The sequence below is a fragment of the Struthio camelus genome, chromosome 5, assembly GCF_040807025.1.
Source record: "Struthio camelus isolate bStrCam1 chromosome 5, bStrCam1.hap1, whole genome shotgun sequence".
NCBI classification, from domain to species: Eukaryota; Metazoa; Chordata; class Aves; order Struthioniformes; family Struthionidae; genus Struthio; species Struthio camelus.
This window is the reverse complement of record NC_090946.1, coordinates 31,330,426-31,347,462: the sequence shown is the minus strand read 5'-3', so window position 1 is coordinate 31,347,462 and position 17,037 is coordinate 31,330,426. Positions and strand designations below refer to the sequence as shown.

The window sequence follows — 17,037 nt, the reverse complement described above, 5'->3', positions numbered from 1 at the left end:
ATTATAGCGGACATGGACAGTCTCTGCAACTACACGTGCACGCTGAGCTGCATGCAGCCTGACGCTCCCGGGCAGCGCTATCTGCAGTGGAACAAAGCTCTTCAGTCACCTGATGGGGGTTCACGGCTAATGATGGCATTAGGCACCGAAAGGCTTTGTAGAATTATCTGGGTTATTGAATTTTTTTTTTTTTTAATTCTGGCCACTGAAACCCATTTTAGTAACCCGTAAACTCAAGGATGTATAAAAATTGCTTCTGGTACTGGGGAGTTTAGACCCCCCCCATTCTCCCAAACAGGAGCACACTTCACATTCCTTATGCTAAAATATAAAATAATCTCAGGAGAAGCTGAAGCTAGCAGTGTATGTGCGGGGGGACAGCATCGCTTTGACGCTGAAACAGCCAGGAAGGTTGATCAGGGAGCATCCAGATTTGCCAATACACTTTTTCTTTCTTAAGTGCAAACAACGTTACCTTGTGCCCAACAAATCTTTGAGAAAGCCCCTCGTCGCAAACAGCACTTCCGAGAGATCATTATGGGTGGATTATTTCTTTGCAAGAATGATTCCAGTCAAATTAATATCTGACTTTTAATGAGTATTTTTCCCCACTTAAATAAAAGCTTTGGTGGATGCGGGAAGAACGGCAGGTTGAGAACAACCACTTCAACTACATTTGCTTTCATCTTAGCTCCCCCTTAGCGGTTTCCCAGACAATTTTCATGAAAGAGAAGTTTGCTTTATTGTGTGTATTGCTTTGCGTTACTTACTTAAGGGTAGGGTTCCCCCCCCCCCCCCCGTAAGGCGCAATAGAAAAGAAGACATTACAGTGTTGTCTGATGGTACAAGTAGATCGGGCAAGTCATAATAAAAAGGTGTTTGTATATATACATAGCGAAATTATATAAATATTATTTTCGTATAAATGCACATAAAACTATCCACTGTGAACTGCAGAAAAGCAGAGACAAAAATAAAGGGAGCTGAATCACACATCCTAATAAGGGAGAGGGGGGAGAGGGGTAGAAATGGAAGGTTTCTCCCCCTAGCTCTCTTGCTTTGGGTGCAGTAGGACGTGTCTCTCACATGGTCCCCCCTAATTACCAGCAAGAAAGTTCTGCTGTGCTCTTGCGGATTTGGTTTAGTAATCAGCCCCCATATGAGTCACACTGAACACGCAATCCTACTCTTGCGTGAGTGACAACTAGCCTGCGCTCTGGCTTCTTGTTGTCCCTTTAAAATCTGAATCCAGGGGTAATGATTTATCAAACTCTTATTATCAAGAAAATGTCAAACGAAGGGCACCTTGCTATGCACTGACGCAAACCCAGTCTTTCCCAAGGAAGTATAGAAAGCTTTGCTCTTGACTGAGCAAAATCCAGTCTGTCAATTGCCTGTACTACTGTTTTTACCTCTACCAATTCAATCTGTTGCTATTTAAGGCATGGTAAGTGCTTGCTTTCCTTTCTTTGAGACTTAGAAGGGCTGACGGGAAGGTTCATCGTTAAGTTTGATTTTTGGATGCGTTTTACTTGTTTCGGCTCGCCCCGTCGCTGCCCGCCTCGCTCCCCTCGCTAGGGAAAGCGGCGCACGGGGAGGGGGAGCTGTCCGCAGTGCTGAAGGAGCTGTCCGCGGTGCTGACCGCGGAGCCGGGGGAGCCGTCCGCGGAGCTGGAGGACTCTTCCCGCAGCCTGGGGTACGGCTGTTGCCGGGGGAAGGGGCGCGCTGGGAGGCGGTGATACTCCGAAATGCCCTCGGATGGCGACTGAGTTCTTGCGGGTCTTATCCTTGGTACTGTGGCTTGGGAGACAAGATTAAGAGAAGAGAAAACTTGCAGCGGAAACAGTGAAGGGCAGTTTTGTGTAACCTTACTCAGTATAGGTTTAAAAAGAGGGCATTTTTTTAAAGGTAACTTAAAAATTGGTGGAAAAGGTGGGGGGTGGGTCATCAATAACCTGTGTAACTTACAAGGGAGTGTTTACAAAATTAAATCTTTAGAGAAGTGCAAGTCGAAAATATAAGAAATGAAGGAGAGTAAAACAGCTATTAATGACTGTAACTCAGCAGTGGTGGTGCAGTTATTTCCCCATTTCACTGTCTTGCTGTCAGGTTTTAGAAGGTGACAGCCAACTCAGAAACGCTCACCAATACTATTTCGCTTGTTTTTTTAGCATCTCCGGCTGCCTACAGGGCAGCTTGTCTATTGCCTATATGGGGAGGAAAAAAAAAGCCACTGTGCATTGTTGAATGACAGAAAGGAAATGGGGCGTAAAATTAAAGAATCTTTCTACACTGGTGATATGGAAGGGAACATCCTACAGCCGTGATGTGAAATCTAACGAGGTCTGGCGGCGCAGTGCTGTAGAAACATTTATCTAAAACTCGAATTACAGGTTTGAAGCCGTTGTTCTTTACTGTTTTCTCCCTCAGAAAATTAACGCTGAAAGACAGGGCAAGCGGGTGAGCCGGGGCACCTCGAAATTTCCCTACACTTTCCTGTCCTGATTTCCTAGTGCAGGCGTTTCGTATACGGGGAAAGAATTTCGTAAAATCTGTGCAGTCCCTACAGATTTTTTTTTTTAATATGTGACGTTGTTATTTTAGGATTACGCCAGTCAAAGGGATATGAGCAACCAGGCTGTGAACAGTTCTGAAACAGTTGTTACTGGACCAAATGAAAGTACGGGAGTTGTAAGAATCAACCCCGAAAATGAGCCGCAGAATGTCCTACCGCAAGCTCCGGCCCCGACGGCCAGACTTCCCCGATCGCTCTCTAACGACAACAAAATACTTCCCTCTGAAGAAGCCAAACCAAATGATTTTGAGAGAACCAAAGTCGGGATCTGCAAACTCAGCAGCACCCCAGTGCAAGCCAACTCCACCCTCCGGAGGGAATCTATAGAGACCTTTCCGTACAAGCACGCCCCTGGGGTAGGAACCGCCGGGCAAGCTGCTATCCCTCACTGCAAAATTCCCGCTTTGCAAAGCACAGACGGAGACGCTAATCTAAACCTTGGTAAGAGCACACTGGAGCGAAACAATGCCAAAGGCGCCTGGGTGACCTTGAGCCAGAGTACCGTGGTGCTGGGCACAGATGGCAACACTTCTGTTCTTCCTGGCAGAGTCGAGGGGGTAAGTTGGCTCCTTATACTTTTTCTTTTTTCCCTCCTTCTCGTGGAAATAAGAGATCCTTGCCATTCAGCCCTTGGGACTGAAGCTCTAAAAATATAATTCGGGAGAGGTTCCAGAACAGGTCGGGAATGGGGAGGGGGGAAAGGGAGAGAGTTGTGTTGTTCACAAACAAGGTGGTATTGCTGGTGATTGCTAATAATGAAATATCAGTATAAACGACGATCGATAGTTGCCGGCTAATTCCAATGTGTTCACTGAGCCGTGTCTGTCAGTATAACCGAGGCTGCCTGGGACTAGTGCGTGTGCACGTGTGTGTATGTGTCCTGGGGAGTGAAGGCTCCCACGCTCGCGACCTGAGTCTGTGCTACAAGAAATAAAAAAGTAGGAAATTCGGGACAAATTGTGCTTCTCTCTTCGCTGCAGAAGAGTTTGTACCTATATTACAAAGGCAGGCGGTTGCCGGCCTGGGGCACCAGCCGGCGGCGGTACGCGTGTGCGTGCACCAGTTACGCCTCCGCGCGTGAGATAAAGTCCTTTCCCCTGCATCAGACGCGAAAGGACGTCCCTGCTGTCCCCCTCAGACTGGTCGGCTGCGCAGCCCCTGGCGGTTGAATGCCTTGGAGCCTGTAACCAAAAATAAGGCGAAATCGATCAATCAACCTCCTGAGCCGCCAGACTCTGCCTGCCCTGCCCCTGAGCTCCCCCCGGGGAGGGGGTAGCGATCCTGGGGGGCAGCGCGGCCGCCACGGGGTCGAGGTGCGAGGCCAGCCCCTTCCTCCCCTCCCGGCGCTGTCACTGCCCTCCCCTGCGGCGTGCAGATCCGGGCTTACCCTAAAGGGGAGGGGAGGGCAGCTTCATTCAGCAAAACCGTTTTTTTTACATCCTTTCTGCTAGTGCTCTGTGTGTCTCCTGGCGAAATGGCGCAGGCCTTGCTGCGGAGAGATAGATCCGTTGAAGGGTGCCGGGGTAGCTCTGCCGCCCCTGGACAGAGCTGTCAGGGCGCCCCCCGTGTGCCGGGGACCCGAGACGCAGACGCAAGCCCCCAGCCCCTTCCGACGCCGGCACCGCCTGCGGATGCGCATTGCAGCGGCCGCTCTCCGGGGGCGGGAGCCGTCGGGGCAGCCCTGCGCGCTGCCCCCGGCTCCTCTGCCGCTCCCGCGGGAGCAGCCGGAGAGGGGGCCACGAATAACAGCCCTCTCCTGATTTATGTGGCAGAAATGCTCGCCCAGAGCCCAGGCTGCAGCGGGCAAGGGGCGGGCTTTCGAGGAAAGTCCCCTTCGACGCTGCCGCCTTCCCCCGGCTGCTCGCCGGGTCCCTGCGGTGGGCCGGGCAACCCTGGCGCTGCGACGGGTGTTTGCAAACGTGGCTGCTTTCCGACCTTTCTTTTCTCCCCTCTTCCCCCCTTTAGGAAGACGATGTAGGGGATGAAAATAAAGCCCGAGGGAACTGGTCTAGCAAGCTGGATTTCATCCTCTCCATGGTGGGTTATGCAGTGGGGCTGGGCAATGTCTGGAGGTTCCCGTACCTGGCCTTTAAGAATGGGGGAGGTATGCTGGCTTTTTCCTGTCTCTCTACCTGCAGTACTGTACGGGGCTGAGCCGGCCCTCCCTCGCCGGCGGGGCCGAGCACAGGGAGGCGGAGGTCGGCGGCGGCACTCGCCCGGCCGGGCAGGCAGCAAGCCGCCCCGCCGCGCCCAGACCCAGGGCGCCTCCAAACCCCCAGAGATTTAGCTAAAATCCTCGCTGGGCTTTCTGTAAAAAGCTAACGGTCAAATACGAACGCAGAGGAAGTTCCGAAAAGATTCAATCAGAAGGTAGTGCTTTTCCTAAGAACACCTACGGTGCGTGCTGGCTGGAGAGGGAGGGAAACGAATAGATTCATGAATCAAACCTGGGCAGGGTGGCCCTTGCCCAAAGGCGCTCCGGCCAACTCCGTCACCCAGTTTAAACGCAGTCAGGTCTGAATCCGCAAACGGTGGGACGGGGAAAGTACACGGAGGAGAGGAAAGAAAGCCCGAAACGTTTGAATCGATACATATGTGATTTTGAGCATTTGGGGAATTTCTTTCAAACCTCTCAGTGATCCACTGAAAAAATATAATGTGAAATAGAGCTAATTCTGCTCAGCAGAATAGAAGAGAAGTTGAGAAAGGAGCTGTGCCATTAATAGGTTACACGGAAAAAAAGTTTTTTGCAAAGATTCTGTAAATAGAGGCTCTTATTAAACTTCTGACAACCGGTGGGTGCTGCTTTATTCCACCTACTGCGGCTGCAAGCCTCCCCGCCTCTGAAGGGCATATAGGTGCTGTGATCGTTTCAAGTAACGGTTGCGCAAGTACTTTAAGAGCCATTCCGTATGAAAGAGCTAGCGATTTACAGAATGATTAATCTTCTAAGGAAAAAATTGGCAAGGTGTTCTTTTCTTGTATAAATACTAAATTATAAAGGGAGTGTGCTCTAGAAATGCTCTTCTAAAGCAGCCGTTCTCCTCCCGGATAATTCTGCCTCGAGCAAACTCTGGAAATGCAGAAACGCGCTCCCCCGTCGGGGGACGAGGGGACCGGGAATCCGCCACTAACAGATACTGCTTAATAACTGCAGGTCTTGACTAAACTGTCCTCAGTACCAAAGGCAGAAATCCTCCCAGCGCTTCTGCGCCAGAGACCCCATTTCGGGCCGAGGGGGGAGCTCCCGGCGGGGAGCCGGAGGCGCTGCTCCGCGGAGGCTGCGCGGGGCTTTGCGCGGGGGGCCGCCGGCCGCCTCCGCTCCGCGCCGCCGGGCACCGGGCCGCGCTGCAGCGAATTAACTCTGGTTGAATTCATGAAGCCCCCGGCGCCGCTCCGCGCCCCTCCGCGGCGCCAGCCCGCCTGCGTGCGATGACTCAGGTTGTTCTCTCTTTTCTCGCCCTCCTCCCCCAAGGTGCGTTTCTCATCCCCTATTTGATGATGTTGGCTCTAGCGGGGATCCCCATTTTCTTCCTGGAAGTCTCCCTGGGGCAGTTTGCTAGTCAGGGGCCCGTGTCTGTCTGGAAAGCCATCCCCGCCTTGCAAGGTGAGAGGCGCAGGGGCGCCCGGGGCCCCGTTTTTGGGAGCATGCCCTGCAGGCCTCCGTGTGCATGGCACTGCCGCGCCGGGCCCGGCTTGAGCGCTGCAGTCTCCCTTCGCCCTTGAGCCCTCGCTCCCCGGCGCGCCGCCGCCGCCGCCCGCGGCCGCGCACCTGCGCCCGCATCACAGTTTGCACCGCAGAGGCCCCTGCGCGCCGCGCACCGTGACCAGCGCTCGGGGCATGGCTTGCACGTCCCCTTTTTTCCTCGGAGACGCACTTTGCAACCGCCCCCAACGAAAATGTTCCTTTGCAGCGACCGTGACTCTTCTAGAGCTCGCTAGTGCTCTACGTCTATGTGTTATAATTAACTGTGTTATTATCTCTCCCTCTTTTTTTCCCCCCTTAGGCTGCGGCATTGCAATGCTGATCATCTCTGTTCTAATAGCCATATATTATAATATTATTCTGTGCTACACACTTTTCTACCTTTTTGCATCCTTTGTACCTGTGCTACCTTGGGCTTCCTGTAACAACCCCTGGAACACGCCAGACTGTAAAGACAAAAACAAACTTTTATTAGGTGAGTTGGGACATGCTCTTCGCGGCCGTGTTGAGTTTCCAAAGCCGCCTGCGCTCTGCGGCTCAGCTGCGCTGCTGGGAGCTGTCGGCAGAGGCTGCGGGTGACCCTGGTGCTGGGTCCGGTGCCCGGCCTGCCGGAGCTATCGCTTCACAACTCAGTGTGAAGAGATCCGTGCTGTACGGGCCTTTTTTTTTTTTTTTAAATTAATTTTTCTCATCGAGGCCAAATGTGACTTTTTAATCTCTAATACCAAAACTCAAACGTTTCTTGGCTATAACCTGCCTGTTTGACAAAACACAGAAGCTTGCAACCTCCGGTTTCGATTAAAGATAACTTTGAGGCTTTAGTAAGGCTTATTCTTAATTGGGGGGGGGGGAATCCCCACGGAAACGGTTTTTGCAAGCGGTCAAAAACATAGAACGAGTTGAAAAGCGGAAAATGAGAAGGAGCAGCCTCCCCGGCCCCTGCAGCGCCGGAGCAGCCGCGGCGGGCGCCCTCGGCTCGCGGGAGCTGCCCGGGGTGGCTGCCCGCGGCGCAGCGAGGGCTGAGACCTGCCGCGCTCGGCGCACCCGCGGCGGCGTTTCACGCGGGGCGGGGAGCCGGAGGGGGAGCCGTGCTGCGCCTCCGCCGCCGGCAGAGAGAAACCGCCGCGAGTGGGAGCCTGGTTGCGGGCGGGCTCAAATTCCCGCTTCTCTTTTATTTCGTGTTTTCAGTGACGCCCTTTCCCCTTTGCAGCTGAGCCTGTGTGTCTCTCTATAGCTATGCTTGCACCTGTTTAGAAAGGAAGGTTATATATGAGATTGTATACTGGACTCCGGAATTATTTTACTGTCTCTGCCTGGGAATAACTTTGTGCTTGCCTGGATTAGATGCACACGTGTACCATCTGTTCCCTCTATTTCCCAGACCTTTTTATAGATAGTTCGGGAAAAAGGGGTGCAATCGGAGAGAAAGGATTCAAGGCTTAGCGCTCTGAGATGCTTGCAGCTTTTGTAAGCAAGGAGTTACAGTAACTTAACACAGAATTAAAGTTTAAGTAGATCTGCATGACACAATGGTTTATATTATCATTTTACACCCAAACCAATTATTTTTCCTCTTTGTTTTAATTTCTTCCTAGATTCTTGCATTGTTAGTGACCATCCAAAAATACAAATCAAGAACTCCACTTTCTGTATGAGTGCCTATCCAAACTTGACTATGGTTAACTTCACCAGTGAAGGAAACAAAACATTTGTCAGTGGAAGTGAAGAATACTTTAAGTAAGATCATTCTTTGATTAGAAATGCTACGCTAATCTTTTGCTAAAATCTGTGGTAACAGACACCATAAATAACTGTTTGGAAGACTAGGTGTACAATATCTAAGGAGAGCACGTGATGCCTGCTATGCATGCAGGCAATGAAAACTAAATTTATAGACGTGTTATTTTTGCTCTGGCACTTAGCACAGCTGGGGTGCTGGCCCATGCTTGGCTTTTTTATCTACTACTGCAATGCAGATAAATAAAATAATATGTGGTGCGCTTCACTGGAAGCTTCTAGAGAAACCATTCAGAACTGTAAAGCAATGCAAAGTCTCTGTCATAGGAATTTGCACTGAATTACTGCCTGCAGTTTCTATCATTATTTTTTATTTTTATCTTTTTTTTTTTTTTTAGGTACTTTGTATTGAAGATTTCAGCAGGGATTGAATATCCTGGTGAGATTAGATGGCCCTTGGCGCTGTCTCTCTTCTTAGCTTGGGTGATTGTATATGCCTCCCTTGCTAAAGGAATCAAGTCATCAGGAAAAGTAAGAAGAGTAGTTGCAATCTTACATTCTCAAGAACGCATTGTGCTGCTTTAAGTGAATCGTGTTCTTGTTTAAGGCAGTAAATCACTGAAAAACTGTTTTCAACAGATGACTAAATATCAATGAAATGCCCTTTTTCTGTCTATTTATTCCTGTCTACCCAAAATATAACAAGCTAATTTTGGTTCAGTGCTTGTTCCCTGATCTTCAGTAACTTTAAAACGAGCCTTTTACCTATGCTCGGCAGTGGGATGACAAAAAAGGGTGCCTTGGACAGCTTCCCCTGCTCTATGTGGCATTCATCAGAAATTCTGTAGTTACCTCCAACATCGCTGCAACCATAGAAATTAAGTAATATCTCTTAAAATCAGAACAACAAAAAAAAATTGTTTTATGGTCAGTGTGAGCAATGACAGCAGATATCCTGTTTTCCTAAATATTTGTGTTCCATCTTCTTAAAACTCCTCATTGCAGTAACCCAGGCTAAAAAGATTAAAAAAAAAAAAAAAGAAGCTGGAGCAAGAAAAACTAGATGTTTCCTGTTATAAATATAGTGAATATACAGAGATAATGCTTAGATAGAAATTGATTTTATTACCTTTATACTCACTGCATGGAATTTGCATTCACTGTACAAAAATGGATCAAAGAAACTCCTTGGAATGCCTCCTGAAGCAGCAAGGGGAAAGTTGTAAAGGGAGCAGCAAAAGTCACTTAAACAGAGGATTCTGACTGCTTTAAGACTGAGGTTAAAGTGTAAAGGGCTTTACAGATTTGGGGCAGAGTGTATTTCCTAACAGATCATAATTTAGCCATTGTGCTTGATCATAAAGACAGCTCCGCTCTGTGCTAGATAATTAATAAATATTAAACACATAACCTCATTAAAATGATTATTAGGTCTGTCTGGATCTTTCTAGGGTCTTTTTGCATTGGGCCCATAAACGTTTTCATGGTACTATGTAATTATTAAGAGATAAAAAGAGGAATAAAAATTCTGCAGGCTTAATTAGGTATAGAGCAATGATGTGGGCAAAATCTGAACGGCAGCTGGTATAGAGTGGCGTTGCTCATTTCATTTCCGTGGAGCAATCTATGTTAGCTTATCCTAGGTAAGGATCAGACAACGCTTCTGTTTAGCTGTGAATTCCTATTGTACTTCTCCAGCTTTTCTCTTCTACTTTGTCTTTCCTGATACATCTGTCTACAATCCTATTTCTTTTCACTGTTACTATTGATATTATTCCTGCTTCTAGTAGCAAGAAGAGCTGTAAAAAATGACAGCTCTGGCAAGTTTATTGGGAGATAACTCTGCTGTCTGGCTAATCTTATCCCCTGGCTGTTGCTTCTGATCATGGGTAATTGCTTTTTCCAGGTAATAATGCAGCACTTGCATTTTTTTCCTCTCTTCTTATAGGTCCAAATAAGCCCTTTCAATAAACTTTTTTTTGTCTGTTCAGGTGGTATACTTTACAGCTACGTTCCCCTATGTAGTTCTCATCATCCTTCTAATAAGAGGTGTAACCCTGCCAGGAGCTGGAGCTGGAATCTGGTACTTCATCACGCCAAAGTGGGAGAAGCTAATTGATGCTATGGTGGGCTTATTATTGCACTTATGACTCTGATAGGGTGAATAATTCCAACAGATTTACTACTTAATGTCTCTTGCAAACATTTTCTGTGTGCAGTGGCAGTATTGTCGTCTGTGGAATCTTGTTCTCCATCTGACACAGAGTGTTGGGACAGTGGGTGTTTGTCGTTTGTGCGTGCATGCCTGTTTTTTACCTATGTTATTTAAGTAAGAGGTTTATTTCATATTTGATATTTCACCAGAATCCTCTAGATGAGCTTCCAGAGTAGGTGCATTTGGAAAAGGGGAAATTGAAAAGAAGGTCTAGATTTTTAGATGCTGATGTCTGAGTGGATCTTGCTTTTACTTGAACATGACTTGAAAAGCTTGACATGAAACTTTAAATAGGTAATATAAAAACCTATCTACATTTCTGTAACAATGCTCTTGAAATGCTCAGAATTTGTGCATTTTACTCGCTGTTCAGATAAGATTGTTCTGAAAAATGAATCTGAGACACTAGATTGGGTTGTATAATTTGATTTAATTTAATCTAGCCCTTGCCAGCAGCACGTGTACTTATGTAGAATAGTTATGATCATTATCCTAGCCGTGCTGTAAGAAACAAGGCGCACTTTCTGTATAGTAGAGGTCAGAACTAAGGGACTTGGTACCTAGCTCTGCTTTTTAGGAAACATTGACTGTGTGATTTGGAGCTTGAACTCTGCTGTCTCCCTTATGATTTCTGCTGATTTGTAAATAGCCGTTTGTTGCTAATTAACCCAGTAAAACATGTTCTAAAGATATGCATGGATTTGTATTTGTAAACCCATGAATTCGCACAGGGATCACATGTTTGTCTGGCATGGCACCTGAGCATCTGTGTGTCACTCTTCAGGGTCCCTGGGCAGTACTTTGGAGGCTGAATTGAAGCCACAGCTATGAGGCTGTTCTCTTGAAGTTTAGGAGCGATTTTTAGCAACACCTCAGGAAATAAATAGACTTTTCCAAGAAATTTCATCATCTATCAATAACAGTGTCATATCACGCTAATAGATTGAGAATTAAAATTGGAAACTGTTTCCTGGCTGAATTCTGCAGATCTTCATTTCCTTAACATCCTTGCAAATAAAGGGTATTTTAACCTGTTAGTGCTTTGAGTATTAAATATTTGCAAGCAATGTAGAAACTTATTTTTGCATTAAGTATAAGCATTTTGGATCCCATATTGTGAAATAAAGGAGGTGAAAACTATTAACTTTTAGCAAAATAGCACTACCTGAATACGTAAGTATCTGTCTAACCCTGTGTGGCTTCTGTTTTTACTTTTCTTTGCAACATATAACATGAATTAATAGCTGTATATTGTGTTCAGCCGGACAAAGCACTGGCTACTTGGTGGCTGATATCTTTTAAGGTGGCCTTAAAGTAATATCTTCAAACTGGTTATTGTGTGAAAGTTAGTGCGGGTAGGTGTATCTATATATAGATACATCCGTTTCTGCAAAGTAAATTTTGTTTGTTTGAAAATCAAACTTTGTAGAACAGCTTATCAGTAGTTTTTAAACTGCTGCATATCAAGCGATGTAGCTCATTGAATATTTGTGCCTTCTGTATGCGGCAAAGGTTATATTGTCTTTTTAGATTGGCTAAACAAGAACAGTACTCCTAAGTCTAATTATATCAAATAAGCGTTATGTATTTCAGGGCAGGATTTAGTTCTTAATGATATGTTATTGACATCCATTGCTCTATAGTTCATTTGAACTATTTATGTGTTAATTCCTTAACAGTGACATTTAATAGTGTTGTTGATCTTTCCAAAGCTCTTCCCTGAAGTTGATGCTATTTCCTCTCTTTCCTCCCCCGCCCTTTTTTTTTTTTTTAAGGTTTGGAAAGATGCTGCCACACAGATTTTCTTCTCCTTATCTGCAGCATGGGGAGGTTTAATTACTCTCTCTTCTTACAACAAATTCCATAATAATTGCTACAGGTACGTGAGAGTGAAATCCATCAGTCTTATTAAAGTGGCCTTGTCCCAAAACACAGTCTTTTTCCAACTTGCAGTCTGGCTGGAAAGAGCCTCTGCTTTTTTTCTTTCTTCTTCCTGGGTCAAAATCTATTAGATGAGCCTTAGACTTATCATAGTCCCTATTGCTTTTCAACTTAAAACTGCTGATTCTGAAAATGAAAAGCCAGTGTGTGACACTGTCAGCAACTGTGAGCAATGTTATGAAATGAAGCCAGTTGGCAACTCCTATAGAAGAACAACCTGTGTGTAGAGTGAGCTGAAGTTTGCCATTGTGCAAGACATGCGAGAGTATAATAATATGCAATTTCTGTGTATGTGATTCTTAAGGGATTCTTAAGGGATCCTAAGGGATGTTTTTGCTTTTCTAATTGCACTTATCCTGGTTTTGCAGGTACAAAGTTATCTCTTGTAAAATTTGAATTAACTTTTATTTGAAATCAGTGAATATGTTATTTTTGCAAGGAAAATCCTTGTTCTGTTGGCATAGGATAGTTTTTCATCAAAAAGTGCGCCGAAGAACATTTGCAGATGGAAAAACCAAAAGCAAGTGACACTAGCAGAGCCGCTAATCTGCATGCTCTCCATTGTCCTCACTCCTTTACTTCACTGATATTTCACTGTCTTTAGAGTCACTCTGGTTTCTGCTGAAGCAATGCTTTACCAATTCCTGTAATGACTGGGGTCCCATTTGGGACAGCCCCCAGTGTGCGCTTACCAGCTGGACAGGGACTGTCCTAAGGAAATACTGCAATACTTTCCTGAATCAAGACTTGAGAACATGTTCTCCTTAGGATTCAAACTTCCATATCCTGTGAGTTTTCGAGTACTTGCATTTTTGCCATTGTAACAGATACCTCAATGCTTTTTAAAAATGTGGGTCATCATTTCAAAAAAGAACCCCTAAAATGTTTCCAACTAGTCTCCAAAAGTCCTTTAATATAATTACCTAAAAATCTGGATGAATATATAATAGTGCTGTGCACTCAGTTGCTCACATCCTGCAGTCTTTTGGCGCCTGCTTTTAAGAATGCCTGTCCTTTGCTTTGCTTTGTTGCTGATGAATGGAAACATCCAGCCTTGGAAAATCTCTTCCAGAATATCAGGGCAGGAATAAAAAAGGGATAGCAGTCATGCTAGCTTTCTGCATTAATTTAGCAATAGTTTATGGAACTTGGAAAATGTTAATGGAAATTTTGAATGAAATACATAGTATTGAAGCATGAAGATATTAAAGGTCTAAAATTAAATACATTCCTTTCCTATATTAGTGAGGAATTTGGGGGACTGAAGCAGAAATAATTAGAAAAGCTTAGTTGCTTCTAATCTGATGAATTTTACAACACGGCTTCAATACTGAAGTGAAGCACAACTATTTTCCTTTTGAATGTTTACATTCATTACTTTCTAATATTACAGATACAATTCTGTTTTTCACTCCTATGCCCATTTTAAATATAATGAAATAAATCATAATTGCAATAAGTTTGTATAAATCCACTTCCTAATACAAACTTAAAATTTTTTTACTTAAAACTTTGTTGCATTTTGGAAGAAGATTAACACATGATGTTTCCAAATAGAATGTTGTCATTTTTTCTATAGACTTGAAGAATTAACTTACTCGTTCCTGTCAAGGGATGCTCTATTAGAGATTCCAAAAGTCCATCAGTTCAGTGAGGTTCTTGACAGCTTTTCAGATTCATTTTGCTCCTGACAAACAAATAGCAGTAAGAAGGAGCATTTCTAGTCAACTTTGAAAAACTTTTAAACCAAGTGACTGGTTTGCTCCTCAGTCATTAGCTATTTAAGGGGAAGTCTTTTGGATACACCTGCTTGGAGGACAAAATAAAAATCCCATCAAGATTGTAACAATTATGGACAGGGATCACGATGGCTTATTTCCTATCAAGTCACATGTGCTAACACAATCTAGCATGATATTCAGGTATGGGTTTCTTGAGATTCCCATAATAATGACGACTGAGAATGGTACCAGAGAATACTCTACAGCCAGCTAGACTGGCAGGCACTTAAGGAATGCTTAACCATGAAATGTTCCATATAAATACAAGAAAGATGCAGGACAAAAATCATCATAATGGATCTGTGGTGGTTACTCTCTGTGTAATACCGTGAGCATCACACATCAGGCAAAAAGCAAAATGCTCTGTTACAAATGATGTCTTCGTTGCTACCTTCTTCAGAAAGGCCAAGAGCAGAAAAGCTCAGCCTCCCGCTTGGCCTGTGGGAGACTTCCTGTACGGCATGTGGGTGAAGGAGACACGTACAGCTGATTGCTGCGGGTGTGATGAAGACTTCTGTCATCTCTGATCAGCGTCAAATGTACCTGAAATGTGCAAAAGGATATGGCTTGGGATGATATACCCTCACTGCATTCCCGTGGAATGTGTGCATTCATATGAGAGAGTCTTGAAATGTATACAAAACCCTCGCTTGCATGTATTACGACCAGGTGACGACGATGTTTTTGTTTTCTTTTCAGGGACACCTTGATAGTCACATGCACCAACAGTGCCACAAGTATATTTGCAGGCTTTGTCATCTTCTCAGTTATTGGCTTCATGGCAAATGAGCTCAAAGTAAATATTGAAGCTGTGGCAGACCAAGGTATGGTATCCTGCTGTTTCGGTACTTAGAACGGATTCTGAAGTGCAAGGTGCAGGTACCTGGTAGCACCTTCCGCTGTGTAAATGATGATAACGTTAGTAGTGGAGAAGGGAATACTGGCTTCAGATAGGAGTGGATTAGTAAATCACTTGTAGGCATCTCTGTCAGCAGAAAGTAAGCAATCATCATCACTAGGAAGTCAAGAAGGCCTCTCTTGAGGCCTCCTTATCACTTTTTGGTAAGAGAAAGATGCCAGCTGAGAGTGATTTCTAATCTTTAAGTAAATAACTCACTGGGGTGGGGTGAGATCTCCCTTTTATGTACTCCAAGCAGTCACTGGTGGTCTTACCTCTCTCTGCTGTTGCCTTGTCACATCCACCTGAAGCTAAAAAGTTGCTCCAGATGACAGGAACTTTGGATGAAAGGGTGGTGGTCTTTGCAGTGGAGGAGAGGAGATTAAATATGTCCTGAGTAGTGGAACAAGCTTCTGAGCTGTGAGGAGCAAGGGCTTGCCTCTGCAGGGAAATAAAAAATTTGAGCAGAACTGATGATGCAAATTTGAAGATCTTGGTTACTGAACTGAGACCATTATGGATGGGGATTGGTAAGGTCTTAACTGATAGAGCTGAATGTGAGTGAGAAGAGTGTGACTGATAGATGAACTGGTGCTGTCATGTATTATTTGGTATGGAAAAAGCAGGAGATGGGAAGGGAGGAGGTTTTGGGGTAAGATTCAGAGAGACATAGCAAAGGGCTGCAGAAATCTGATGGGATAATAGAGGGATAATTGTTGCCTTAGTCTAGTCCTGTCTTTTCCTGTGAAATATTCTCAAATATTAGTGCAGCACTTTGACTCTAAATCATTCTCCCTAAATATTTAGAACCATTTCCAACTGTATTAAAAAGAAAAGAGATGATTTTGTAATAACTCTGCCATAACTTGTATATGTATTTACATTTCCCTGACCACAACAGTTCCTGTGTATATGTGAGGGAGTTAAGTGTATTGTATTAACTTTCAGAACAGATGCAATTGTTTTCAAGAACTAATCAAAAATAGGTTCTCTCTGAGCCATGGGGAAGGAAGAGGGGATAGCACAGAATAAAAAGAGGCTCTGAAATGGAGGAGGACTAAAGAGTTCAAAAAGTGAATGTCATACTCATGGCTCCTGGGCATGAAGGTCCCTCACTGTCTGCATTAATGAGAAGAGGCTTAGCATTTTTTAAGATAGGTTTATTGCGTGGACAAATTCCATGGCATGTAGCCTAAGGTACCTGGCTGACTGAGCATCTTGATTCAGAAACTGTATTAATGAGTTGATAATAGGGGACAGAAATCAATACAATTTTCCATAGTTTATGCATGGTAATATTCATAATTCATTCTAGACAAATTAGGTGTTTAGGTTAATTTGCATTTGACAGTGTTGTAGGAACTAAATGGAAAACAGACAACACGGGCTGGGAACTTATTCAGAAAACCTGTGTGGATGTAGGAACGGTAGTTAGTAACGTGGCTGAAGCAGTCTTTTTTTTTTTTTTTTTTTCTCCTTGGAAAATACTTTCTCCCAGCACTTTGGTGTTTCTAATTTTGGATCTATTACATCTAAAAGGAGGAGGACAATAAGAAAAGGGAATAAGATGTTGCTAATTTAAGGGGCAAAAAAAAAAGGCTTTTAATTCCCCTTTGTCTTTTCATTCTCTGTAAACTGAAACATGCATAATCAAACATGCATAATCTGCAGTATTTCGTCTGACATGAGAGATACAAATAAAGCTGTCACGTCGTGTTTAATTTCTGTAGCAACTTCAGTTAAATTGCAGACCAAATGCTGGCGTGAGGTGAAGCTTGTGAACTGCAACTCAGCTATAGGGAGTTAGTCTGGGACCTGCTGTGCTGTGGATTCAGCCCAAGGGTTTGAGAGGAGAATTTCATAGGATGGCCAGCTGGCAAACTCTGTTTCTTGAAAGCAGGTATTAGGGGATACTGCACTTGCAAGCCAATGTAATGTCAGTTCAGTCCTCAAGGCATCTTTTTTTGTTGTTGTTTTGTTGTTATTTGTTCTGACAGTCAGCTAAGTGTGAATAGAAAAGTTTTAGTGTAGTCCCCATTTCTTGGCTGAATTAGACCCTTGTGTTTGAAAGACTCTAAGTGAGCTAGCTGAGGGTCTATTTTCATCTCCGAGCTGTGTTTAGCTGCCCTCCACTACGCGTCATTTGACCTGTGCCTTGTGACAAGGCACTAACGTTGGTTTTGT

At 44.7% G+C, this 17,037-nt stretch overlaps 1 protein-coding gene across 1 annotated transcript in view; it reads left to right on the top strand.

Moving 5' to 3' along the window:
* The first annotated feature begins 2,604 nt into the window (after positions 1-2,604).
* The window catches only part of SLC6A5 (solute carrier family 6 member 5), a 34,853-nt gene continuing 20,420 nt past the window's right edge, over positions 2,605-17,037 (top strand). Inside the window, exons 1-8 of the mRNA XM_068944062.1 lie at positions 2,605-3,132; positions 4,541-4,612; positions 6,583-6,756; positions 7,877-8,018; positions 8,417-8,549; positions 10,010-10,144; positions 12,009-12,112; positions 14,655-14,779. Of these exons, the coding sequence (XP_068800163.1) occupies positions 6,597-6,756; positions 7,877-8,018; positions 8,417-8,549; positions 10,010-10,144; positions 12,009-12,112; positions 14,655-14,779 (799 nt within the window). The 5' untranslated portion in view covers positions 2,605-3,132; positions 4,541-4,612; positions 6,583-6,596. The remainder of the gene's footprint in view (positions 3,133-4,540; positions 4,613-6,582; positions 6,757-7,876; positions 8,019-8,416; positions 8,550-10,009; positions 10,145-12,008; positions 12,113-14,654; positions 14,780-17,037) is intronic.